Source organism: Pinus tabuliformis, chromosome 7 (assembly GCF_031772625.1).
Source record: "Pinus tabuliformis cultivar Carrire ecotype Pingquan chromosome 7, CPIR1, whole genome shotgun sequence".
NCBI classification, from domain to species: domain Eukaryota; kingdom Viridiplantae; phylum Streptophyta; class Pinopsida; order Pinales; family Pinaceae; genus Pinus; species Pinus tabuliformis.
In genome coordinates, this window is record NC_142293.1 from 630,502,192 (window position 1) to 630,515,492 (window position 13,301).

General features: G+C 34.1%; 1 protein-coding gene across 1 annotated transcript; it reads right to left on the reverse strand.

Annotated features, from left to right (window-relative positions):
* Positions 1-9,212: 9,212 nt before the first annotated feature.
* Positions 9,213-13,090, reverse strand: LOC149249017 (uncharacterized). The gene is made up of 3 exons (XM_089456157.1): positions 12,800-13,090; positions 10,957-11,086; positions 9,213-10,830 (listed from the first exon to the last, which is right to left on the reverse strand). The coding sequence occupies exons 1-3, from the start codon at positions 12,960-12,962 to the stop codon at positions 9,498-9,500; spliced, it is 1,626 nt and encodes a 541-aa protein (XP_089312283.1). The 5' UTR covers positions 12,963-13,090; the 3' UTR covers positions 9,213-9,497.
* Between the last annotated feature and the right edge of the window lie 211 nt (positions 13,091-13,301).

Below are 13,301 nucleotides of genomic sequence, written 5' to 3' on the forward strand. Positions count from 1 at the left end.
ATTTTTTTCAAATATAATATTGTTAACTTTAACTTCATGTTTTATTTATTAATAAAACACTCTGCAATACAATATCCATATAGAATAAATTTTATTAAAAAAATAAATAAAAACTAATATGTATAAGTGAAAAAAATAAGCTATAACAAAAATATAGAATTATAAATTTACATTGGTACGATTAAATTAATAATATTATAATTTACATTATTTTTTAAAAATTTAACAAAATTATATCTTTCAATACATGAATGTGATAGAATCACATTCTTAATTTTTTAAATAAAATTTCATATGTTAAATTTTAAGCTTCTGTAGAAGTTTTTTGCAGTGACATAATCTTAATTATCCACTGCAGAATTTCATATACTAATATGTGCTGTACTATATTGGGTACATTGAATATAATGCGTTGTTTGCAAAAGTTATTTTTTTTCAAATATGATATTGCTAGCTTTAACTTGATATTTTATATTTATTAATAAAATGAACAACTTTTTTTCAAATATGATATTGCTAGCTTTAACTTGATATTTTATATTTATTAATAAAATGAACAGGATAGCGAATAGTATCACTGATTTTTATTTTATTTTTTAAATCGAGTTTTATATATTAATCCTGCTGTAATATATTTGGTACATTGAATAATATATTTGGTACATTGAATATGATGCGCTGATTATTGGGTACATATATTACACAAGTCAATATTATGTATTTTTTCCAAATATAATATTGTTAACTTTAATTAAATATTTTATTTATTAATAAAACACTATACAATACGATATCCATGTACTATATAGAATAAATTTTATTAAAAAAAATAAAAACCAATATGTATAAGTGAAAAAAAAATAAACTATAACAAAAATATATAATTATAAATTTACATTGTTACTATGAATATATAGTGATAAAATTTTAAATTAATAATAGTATAATTTGTATTATGTTTTTAAAGCCTAACATGATTATATCTTATTTTTTCTAATATATTAATTTGAGTGGGGTTTATTCAAGACCCTGTGGATATTATAATTTTGTATTGTTATAATGGATACACAGTAAGATATTTATTATTATGTTATGTTTTATTATTATGTTATGTGATAGTTTGATACTAAAGAGATGTGTAATTCTTTACATGTATTGATAAAATAAAATATAATAGCAAGAATATTTCACTCTTAACTATAAATAAAAAATTTCAAACATAACAAATATAATATTTCACTTTCAAAAATAAAAATGTACATATTAATTTTATGTAAAGAAATAAAATGATTGAAAGTAAAATGATATTGTACTTTTATTTTTAGTGTGTATATATATATATATATATATATATATATATATATATATATATATATATATATATTCTTTTTAAAATATTTTAATTCAAATTTTAAATAAAATATTTAAATATTCATGTTAATTAACATATTTCAATATCAATTTTACATATGTTTATATATCAATTTAAATATATTTATATATTTAATTCTGATCATAAATCAAATATATTTCAATACTCATCTTAAATAAAATAATTTTATATCAACTTGATATTTAGAATTTTTGTTTTTTTTTCTTAAAAAGATATGTAATTTCAAGATTAATCTCCACTCATACATACATATTTATATTAATAATATATTAAAATATATAATTGAAAATATTTTTTTTATTGGTAAAACATTTTATCACATGTTGAAAATATATATATATATATATATATATAACATTTTATTAAAAATTGGAAAAAAACTTATAATTTTATGAAATTAATATATACATACTTAAGTATATAAAATTAAAAAAAAAATAAAAAAATAATTGGTTCATCATAATAAGATTTACCAAATATCTCAGGAATCAACAATGAAATGCCTTTTTTTTTTTCCAAATTTTACATTGTAAAAATCATTTATATTTAAAAAGATCAAGTCTTTTCAGGTTTTAAATCAATATAAAAATGAATTTGTTATTAAAAAAACCCAAAATAGCGTAAAATAAACTGCACAAAAACTTATTATATCTGATTCAAAAAAAACCTTTACCCGAAAGCAAACTTGACCTTCCCCCAACCCCCAAAAAACAAAAAAACTCGTATATGCCCAAAAGCCATCCGACCAGGCAAACCTGGGTTATAACAACATAAATTAACAACCGTAACCCTATTTTAGAACAGTGAACACACAACAAACACTCGTATATAAAAGTGTGTCAGAATCTAGCTGCGACATTGCAGTATCTGAATATGCACATAACGACCATGAGTTGTGCGAAAGTCATAAAGATGAGGTGCATGCATAAACTGAACAGAACAGTTACATGTATGAAGCATATTTTTAGTGGCTGGCTAGAGAATCACTTACACTATCGTCTCCACACGCTACATTTTCATAGGATTGTACCATTTCTAGTTAAATTAGAGAGAGAAGGTTATTGTCAGGGTTAATTGAAATGGTAGAAAATCCTATAGACATGGTAAAGTCAAACCGTTTACTTTGCTCATGTTTATTAGATTTTTAAGATATTTTGAAATTCATGTTTATTAGATTTTTAAAAGGTTTTGAAATTCCTAATCCATAGGATGCAATCTCCTCCATAATTTTTTGTCAAATTGATTATTTCCATGGTCTATTCGTTGCTAATCCTGTATCTGTTTGATTATGCCTGTGGTTTATTTGTGGGGATTTACCTAATCTTGTAATTAAAAAGAGGTCAAAATTCTTGCTAGCCTAGTTTTTAGTAAATGCAAAGGATGTGTTTAACGAATTGTAAATGGTTCATAGCTCGTTTTAAGTTTTAACCACTCTATCTTCGTGATTAAATTTAATTAATATTGCATGCCTTTTTCAGTCATTTATATTGCTACAAACAGTTTAATTTAATGCATTTGAATTCAACCGTATTAGCAGTTTCACCCTTTGACATGTGCATTGGAGACTACATTAGATTTTGTACTCTTTACTTCTCTGATTTATATGTGCATTGGATATTACATTAGATTTTGCAATATTTCCTTCTCTCATTTACATAATCTTTGTGATACTTTGCTTGATGTTTCTATCCAGCTTTTCCGTTTCTAACAAATTTGAATTTTTTCCATGTGCTCCCAGCGTCCTTGACATTTTTTAAGTGATGTGACTAGTTATCTTGTAATAGGAATTCAATGCAATCAACAATGGCGGTTATGCTTTTCAAGTTATTTCATTCATCACATGGTTGTGATGATATCGAACCAGGGTTAACTGGACATGATACAAACACAAAGATTTGCTAGCGTTTTGTGGATGCGTACAATTAATGCTGTCACTCGTGACGGTCTCTCCCATCCATTGCATTAATTTGAGGGCTGGCTATGTAATGGTATTATTCAAAGTTAATTTTGAAAAATAAAAATGTTGTAATCTCAGTTATATAATGCAACCATGAAAATTGGATTACTTCAAAATAACACTTTCCATTCAGCATGGATTAATCTAAAAAGAGGAGAGAGAGTGTTTATAACTTGTTTATAAACTCCAACCTGTTTATAACTGTAGAAATTTTTACTGTAGATTAAACTCATTATGCAATATACTAATGCAAAATACTTAATCTACTTCTACAATCAAACTTGCAGAAGCTTAATCAATTTTAAGCAAGATCAAACATAACACATATAACAGACGAAGATTCAATCACACATGAAACAAAAGAATACTCTGGGAAAAGCCTTAGCTAAAATCCTTGCTATATGTATTATTATACAAGTGGAAGTATCTCAATGTAATACAAAGCTTTAGCTCTCAAGCTATCCAGATCTTAGTACAATCCTTCACTACTGCTCATAGATAGAATAGGAAACACATATGCCTTCTCCTTTGTCTTCCAAGCCTCGTATTTTTTTGTGTAGTTTCTCTTGGGTTCTCCAACTGTAACCTATTTGATTCTCAATCATACATTGCTCTGACCTCTGTAGTAACTGCACAATCCTCAAGGAATGAATTCCTTCTACATGCAAGAGATATTCTCATAGGAATATTCTAGTACATTGTCCCTGCCTTTAATCTCAACTAAGTCTTTGTCTGAACTGACATGCATGAGTTATTTATGAGAGAATATTCAGTTATTTGGAGAATATTAGTTGAATGCATGCATGCATTAACTAACTGAACTCATAATTAGTTCCTCCCACGGTTTGGAACTAATTTAACTAGGCTTAACTCAGTTCGCTGAGCTAACTAATATCAAATAAAATATAACTCATCCTTATCTCGTTAATGAAGGGATAAATTCCTCAATCAAAGGGATAAATGTTGTATGTCTTCACAAAGGCTTCATGTTTGAATTTTACCAACTAATTAACTCAAGATGAATTTCTTAATTATTTTTCAAATAGCCGGTGAGACTAAATTCGACTAGCTTCACTCCATCTGACCATCTGTACCATAATCCATACTGAGATGTGCCTCTAAGGTATCTCAAAACATGCTTCGATGCCTTCCAAAACAGCTTGGTAGGCTGAACCATAACTCGACTCAGCTGGTTCACCACATAGCACAAATCTAGTCGTGTGTTCACTAAGTACATCAGTGAACACACAAGCTGCCAATACACAGTAACTTCTACTACTTCTCCTGAAGTAGCATCCTCCTTCCTCTAGTTACCTGTTAGAGGAGTCTGCATGGGCTTTGCAATTTGCCATGTGGAATCTCCTGAGTATCTCATTGACATAATTGCCTTAAGACACAAACACTTCCCCATCCTTCTGCCACACTTCCATGCATAAAAAGTAGTGCATGAGACCCATGTCTTTCATCTCAAACTCTCTTGCAAGGTCCTCCTTGCAAGACATGATCAATTGATCATCACCTGTCAATATGAGATCAGAAACATAAATAACAATGATCAACTACTTACCTTCCACCATGATGTGGTACAAGTTTGCATCCACTTCATTCTTTGTGAAGCCCAACCTGGTGAAGTAGTTATCGATCCAGGTGTACGAAGCACAAGGTGCTTGCTTCAGCCCGTACAAAGCTCTCTTGAGTCAACACACATGTGAAATACGATTGAAGGTCTCAAAACCTTCTGGTTGCTCTATGTACACCTATTTCTCAATCTTGCCATTGAGGAATACAGTCTTCACATCCATCTAATGGATCTTCCAACTTATTTGTGCTAATAGTGCCAACATCAATCTGATAGATGAGTACCTTGCTACAGGAGCAAAAGTCTCATCATAGTTGATCTACTCAATCTGTGAGAAACCACGGACAACAAACCTTGCCTTATGTTTCTCCAAACTACCATCAGCGGCATGCTTTACCTTGTAAAGCCAACGAGAACTCACAACTGAATTGTTCTCCGGTCTTGGAACAACATCCCAAACATTGTTCCAAACTATAGAGTCATACTCCTCCACCATAGCATCAACCCAAATTGGCTGCTGCATTGCTTCCTCAAAGGAAGATGGTTCGTTCTCTACACATTCCCCAACAAGGGCCATGTAATCAGTGTACCGCTTAGGTGACCTCCTCTGTCTGTGCTGAGAAGAAGGCTCTTCCACATTCTCTCTCGCATCCATCAACAATTTATCAGCCTCCCTTGAGCGCTTTCGCCCATCTCTTGAAGACTCTGCTTGAGTGGATGTCTCCACTCCTGGAACCTCTGCATGTGGCTGCTCCGCATCAATCTGAGGCTCCTCCTCCTTAGGAATCAAAAGTTCCTCCTTTTCCTGCAACTTGAGCTCCCTCTCAAGGGAAACTCGCATGGCCTTCAACTCATTGAACTTAAGATCTTTGCGAACCACTGTCCTCTGATAGGTAGGCAAATACACTTGATAGTTGTCAGAAGTATCTGTCTGCCCCACAAGTATCCCCAACTCTACTATCAGCTCTAGCTTCTTTCAAGCATCCTTGGTCACATGGCAATAAACCGATGAGCCAAATATCCTAAAGTGACCCACATCTAGTCTCTTCCCAGATAAATCTTCTTCTGGTGTCTTCATCCCAAGTATGCGATGCAGGGTTCTATTCTACAAGTAAGCCGCTATGTTGTATGCCTCAACCCATAAATAAAGTGGTAGGCCTTGGTCATGCAGCATCACCCAAGCTGTCCCCACAATTGTTCTATTCTTCCTCTCGGCCACCCCATTCTGTTGTGGGTTATGAGGTACCATCAACTCCCGTTTAATTCCTTCTGCTGCACAGAAGTCCTTAAACTCTTGAGAGACATACTCTCCACCATTGTCGCTTCTTAAGGCCCTGATCTTCTTTCCAAATTCTTTCTCAACCAAAGCATTGAACTCACAAAACCTTGAGAAGGTTTGATCATTCTTCTGCATGAAATAGATCCAGCATTTACGAGAAAAATAATCAATGAAAATCACAAAATACCTTTGTTTAGTGGTGGACGATGTCGAGAATGGTCTACACACATCTGTATGAACTCACTCCAAAATTGCTTTTGCTCAACTGTCTCGATCATGAAAGGAAGATTTTGCATATTTACCTAAGGTACAACCTTTGCATGTGTCCACTTGCTCAAGTTTACCTTTGGGAAGTCCAGTAGCAATCTGTTGCATTATCTTCAAGGCCCCATGATGCAAGTGGCCCAACCTTTTATGCCATAACTCGCCAATGTATTGGCTTTGCACCAATTCTTTTTTGGAACTCAATGCAGCTAAGTCATCTAACTCGAGCTTGTAGAGATTCCTCACTCAAATCCCAATACTGTTGGTCTGACCCGTGGCTATGTGTCTCAGGAACGCCTTTCCTTTACTCAAGACTACATCATAACCTTTGTCTTCCAACATTGCGACCGATATCAAGTTTTTCTTTAGTCCAGGCACATACTTTACATCAATCAGGGTGAGAAGAGCTCCATGCACCCTCTAAAACAGAACTGTACCTTCACCTGAAACACGGTACTTTCCATCATCGCCCATCTCGATGCGCATCATGAGGTATTTTCCTCCAAGGTACTGATTAAACTCTTATTGTTGGTCATGTGGAATGAGGCTCCACTGTCCAGGTACCAAACACAACCCACCATCGATGAAACCATGCAAGTGATGAGGGTAAAATCCAATTTGAACTATGAGGCCAGTGCTTCACCATCTAATCCTTTCGAGGATCCCTTCTTGGATTTCTTCAATGGACAATTAGTTGCATAATAGTCCACCTCATGACAATTAAAGCATCTCACTTTAGATTTGTCAATCTACTTCCCACCACGGGAAGAACTCAATTTGGAATGGGAAGCCTTCCCTTTCCTTTTCCATGCCTTACTTGTTAAGGCTAGATTTTCTTCATCATCATGCTTAGATGAAGAACCATCTCTGGTGCTTCTTCTAATCTCCTCCTGCATTAGATCATACCATAGTCGTTCCCAATCTGACAGTTTCTCTCTTCCATTCACTGAGTCCTAGTAGCTATACCAGCTCTTAGGAAGACCGAGGAGAGCAAAACTCACCATATCATCATCAACTGTCATGATTCTTAAACTTCCAAGCTCATTCTTTCAAGTGGTGAGCTTGTTCAGATATGTAGAGATCATATCGCCCTTTTCACACTTGATTTTCTGAAGCTTGTCCTTCAGCGCCAAATTCCTCTGGTCGTTGTTGTTCTGATATAGGTCCTTCAATGTCTTTCACATTGAAAACAGAGTCTCCTTCCCATGGAGACTCTAGACAATATGGTCTTGAACTCCCTCCAAAAGAATCCTCCTCGCTCTCGCCACACATTTATTCCATTCCGCCAATTCTTGGGCATTAGCTACTGTTGGCTTGGGGACTTCTTGATCAATGAAGTCCTTCATACTATTGTGTTCTAATACAGCTTCCATGCAATCCTTCCATGCTATGTAATTCGAATTGCCATCCAAGACATACTCGAGTCTTAAGCCATTGAATGCTATTGGTGAATTTTGAGATGTGATGACAAATTGATTTTGTACCTACAATCAAGAATTTCAAACTTTGAACTTCTCCCTTATTTGTATACTATTCTCCGCATTGATCAACTTTGTTCCGATACCATGTATAAATTCTCACTGTAGATTAAACTGATTATGCAATGTACTAAAGAAAAATACTTAATCTACTTCTACAATCAAACTTACAAAAGCTTAATCGATTTTGAGCAAGATCAAATAGAACACATATAACAGAGAAGAAGATTCAATCACCCATGGAACACAGAAGAATACTCTGGGGAAAGCCTCAGCTAAAAACCATGTTATCTATATTATCATGCAAGTGGAAATATCTCAGGATAATACAAAGCTCTAGCTCTCAAGCTATCCAGCGCTCAACAAAATCCCTCACTGCTGCTCAGATAGAATAAACAACACATATGCCTTCTCCTCTGTCCTCCAAGCTTCCTATTTCCTTGCACAGTTTCTCTTCGGTCCTCCAATTGTAACCTGTGTGATTCTCACCTCATACACTGCTCTGACCTCTATAGTAAGTGCACAATCCTCAATGAATGAATTCGTTTTGCATGCAAGAGATATTCTCATAAAAATATTTTAGCAACGGATAGTACATTGTCCCTTCCTTTAATCTCAACTGGGTCTTTGTCTGAACTCACATGCATGAATCATTTATGAGATAATATGGAAAACATAGTTGCATGCATGCATGCATTAACTGATTGAACTCGCAATTAGTTCCTCCAACTGTTTGGAACTAATTTAACTGGACTTAACTCAGTTAAATGAGCTAACTAATTACAACTCAAATAAAACTCATCTTTATCTCCTTAATTAAGGATAACTTTCTCAATCAAAGAGATAGCTGTTGCATGTCTTCACAAAGACTTCATGTTTGAATTTTACCAACTAATTAACTCAAGATAAATTAATTAATTATTTTTCAAATAGCTAGTGAGTCTAAATTCAAATTTTAATTTTCAATTTTAATTCAAATACAAATTAAAATTGGAATATATTCTGAAATACTATTTATAGCAATGCTACTTTTAGCATTTCTTGTTGCTATGGTCAAAATGCCTAAACACTAGATTTTGTGAATTCACATTTCATTGCCATCCGGTTCTTTTAGGGAGTGTCGATACATTTCTTTCGACTTAGATAAAATGATTTAGAGAATGCAGAACAGAATAAATAAAATGTTAGGAGAAGCGTGAGCTTTTCCTCACTGCTTTCTTCAATGCAATATTATTTACATCTAAAAACCAAAGCTTATGAAAGGTAACCTTATAATTCATATGAAAACCAATAGATGACACAAATATATGTATGGGTTAGGAACCTGACACATCAAGATGTACTTACATGTGAAATCAAAAGCTTGCGAAAGCACCGTTATAAATGATAGAAAACAAACAGAGACACAAATTTATGAATGCGTTAGGAATCGGACTAATCCAGAAGCGTTCACGATCAAGACCATGAAGTGATGGGTGAGGTTGATTGCTAAGTACCCTGCCGTGGTTTAGCCTAGTTTCTGTATTGTGAATAAGGCATTGCAGATTCTAGGAATAGTCTGGATAAGGCATTGCATTTCTTGATGAGTTATCTGAAACAGACTTTTCTTGATGAGTTATCTGAAATACTTGATGGAGATCGGCTGCTGTATCACTATGGATACTGTAGATATCGTCATCATGTGCCCAAAAGCTAACTTGACCTGATTCATTTTCACATTGAAAATCGATCGTTCTGCTTTCACCTCCTTTTCCTAATAGTGTAGGAGTTGGTGTTGCCTTGTCTTCATCATTAGGAATTGTTAAGCAATCCAGCTGATCACCATCCTGCAATGTGCCGATATTAGCCAACTGGTAGTTCTTCTGTCTATGAACATTCATATACGTTGGCACGCTCAAATTAATTTTATCATATCTTAGATTTACAAGATCCTTGCAATCATCTTGACCGTGAGCCTGGGTGTTCAAGTATGGATCAATGTCTGCCCATATAGTTGCTGGTGCACGAAATTGGGGGCAGGAACTATGTGGCGGGCATGGCTGATGGGTAATCTTCTCCTTCAGGTTCATGGGATTTTCCATCTTACTAGTGGTATAAGTTCCCGGGTAAACATCAGTAAAATGAGCTGCATTTGAATATAAATGATTAGAGCTCCATGAAGTTATTCCAGAAGATGCTGTGCATAACGGATAGTCCTTCTTGATCTCATTCTCAATTTCATTAATCATCTGTCCATCGTTTTCAATATTTTCTTTCAATGAGTCACTTATATCAAAGAGAGCAGGCATAGTGATGATACAGCCAAGAGGGTTATTGGTAGAGCTAGGGGCTTCATGAGGTGGGAATGGAGTCGACGAGCCTTTCAATTGTTGGCTTCTTGATGGTTCTGCAGCCTTACAAGTATTCCCTTGCACTTGCAGATTTGGAGATGCAAAGGACTGAGAGAAGCTCTCATTGGTGTCAGAAATAGCATCAATCCTCAGCTGAGAATAAGAAATTTGCTGCTTGTTGGTGGAATCTGGATCAACTCGAAACAAAAAATTCTGCTCCCTTACTTGTTCATTCTTTATATCCAATACACCCTGAACACAGGAGTTCTGATTCTTTGCACTGGTTAATACATTAAATGCATTATCATATGACTGCAGGTACCATTCAGGCTTGGCAGACTGAAACAACTTATAAGCATCATGAGAATGTGAACACATTGAACTGTTATAGCATATGTGGCTGTTAGGTTTTGTATTGTTGTTGCAGTTGACTTCGGTGGAGGAGGAAGAGCAGGGGAGCCTGTTGAGCTTCTTCTTGATGCAAGAGTGCCAATAATTCTTGATCTCATTGTCCGTACGCCCAGGCAAACGGGAAGCAATTTGAGACCACCTGTTCCGTCAATGTCATTCATTCCCTAAGTTAATGGATGGAAAAGAAGGAACCTGTGCAAACAAATACTATCGGAGAAAATCAGAATGGAGGAAAGAGGTGTAGGAATGGAGAAAAAGAAGAAACCTGTTGCCAAGAATGGAGTGTAACTCTATTATTAGTTGCTCTTCTTGGTCTGAGATTGCACCGTGTTTAAGGCCTGGGCGTAAGTAGTTGATCCATCTCAGCCTGCAGCTCTTTCCACATCTTTGCAGACCTGTATTTACATTCATGGTCACATTATCAGGCTTTTTTACAACCATCTTTGCAGACCTGTATTTACATTCATGGTCACATTATCAGGCTTTTTTACAACCATCTATTTTTGTTTGTTCTCCTACCTTACCGTATTATTTAGACTAACAGAAGAGTTCACTGACCAAGAAAACTGAACACTACCTCTCATCAGGGAGAAACGGCCCCAAGGTAGAGATCTTTTTTACACATTTCTTTTATTCATTCATCTTTTAACTGGATAAATAACATAAATTTATTACAATCTTATAATGGCCCCAAGGTAGAGATGTGTTTTACAAGAATTTCTTTGATCCCTTCATCTTTTAACTGGATAAATAACATAAATTTATAACAATCTTATAATTTTAAGGATGACTATAGATGAAAAATAACAAGTTTTAGACCTTTCATTTAGAAGAAACTAGGATAGGACTACTGATTTCTTAAATTATTATATAATTTTAAATTTACGAAGATATATACCTGAAAAATAACAATTTTACATCTTTTGATTTTGAGTTTTATTTTTTAATGAACTGGGTTGGCCAAATTAATAACCTGCAGAAGCTCTTTCTCTCAAGATTATTAAAATAAATTTATCAAAATGAAGTAAAATGAGAAAAAAACCAGTTTTCAAGTTTTTTATTTAATTTTAAATTTGTTAATATTGGAGTATCAATAGTAAAATATTCTTATGTTAATATCAAATTTTAAAAGTATCTCAGAATCTGATTATCAAAAAATTCAATCATGTGTCTTTTCTCTTCACCATTAAATTAAAAAAATATTCTCAAAATCTAAAAAAAAACATTATTCAACCAACACACTACATTAATTTTTTAAATTTTTATTATTCTGATGCTAATTTCAACTTTTATTAAATTTGTTACTCACCACCGTGGGAAAATCCAGCCAGTCACTCATGAGAGCATCTGCATATCGCAGCGTTTTATTATAGTTGCTGTGGCATTTCAATTTGAACTGTGATTTACCATTAAATTCTAAATTCAAATCCTTCTAGAATTCTCAGATAAACGACTCTATTCCATCCTTATATTATGACATTCTGTTTATTAAATTATGGCATTATGTTTATTAAAATACCAGTTACGAGCTAGGTTTTGCCTCTATAATTGTTTTTTATCATTCTAATGCTTAAAGTTCCATCTTAAAATATTGCATTCCATGTAAACCTTCGATTCAAGGTTTAAGTCTGTCAATTTTCATGCCATTTATGGATCTAGGCTATTCCAGTATCATTTCATTGAATTGCATTCATTAATATGATTAGATGGAGATAGATATTTTTATGCCATTTATGGATCTAGGCTATTCCAGTATCATTGCATTGCATTCATTAACATGATTAGATGGAGCTAGACATTTTTATTTCTTGATTGCATACTGTGAAAATATTTTGGAATTTACAAGATAAGATTCAAAGAATGAATTAGTTATTGTGGGGGAGAATATTTTGGAATGGGTGAAATAAAAGCAAGGTCATACACGTGACTTCCTTATTTATATTATATTTTCGAATATTTCTAAAAATCTATAATCAAATTAAATATCTTAGAATTTGATAGTCAGATAAAGGTTCAAACAATTTTTTGAATTCAGCATAAATAAATCTAAGTTTCAGCATTGGTTGAATTGAAGAGTAAACCTGAAATTAAAGGAGTGAGTCACTTACCAACTTTCTTAGCCACAGCGCTCCATGAGCTCCCGAGATCATTCTTCATTATATAATTGACGAGTTTCTCATCTTCCTCAGGAGACCAGAGACCTTTCTTCATCTTTGGCCCGGAGGAGAGGATGGCGCCTTGTCCTTTGCCCCGACCTTGTGCGCAGCCCATTTTTTCGCAACGCCTGCCAAGTGCCCTTTTCTGTGAGTTTGTATCTTCGGTGATGTACTTTCCAACCAATGCGCAACCCCGGATGCCAAGGGTTCATCTGGGCTTTGAACTCGGCTCGTCACAGATTTTAAAACACAAGCAGAAAAGAAAGATTGGGTCATGGAGCCCAGCATTCTTCCTGGGCACGTGGACGTGAACAACCGACCAACCTTTTGATTTGATTAAGCATTATTTTACACCATTTTAACTTAGAAAGCATGATATGGAGCGTACCAAGTTCATAAATGTTCAGTTGCGATTGATAAATCATACGCTGCCAAACTTGTACTCCCTCGCCCG

Coding starts and splice junctions, on each gene's coding strand:
- LOC149249017 (XM_089456157.1), bottom strand. CDS start 12,962: ATGGGCTGCGCACAAGGTCGGGGCAAAGGACAAGGCGCCATCCTCTCC. Junction 11,087..12,799: donor CGCTGTGGCTAAGAAAGTTG/GTAAGTGACTCA, acceptor ATGTAAATACAG/GTCTGCAAAGATGTGGAAAG. Junction 10,831..10,956: donor CACTCCATTCTTGGCAACAG/GTTTCTTCTTTT, acceptor TTGACGGAACAG/GTGGTCTCAAATTGCTTCCC.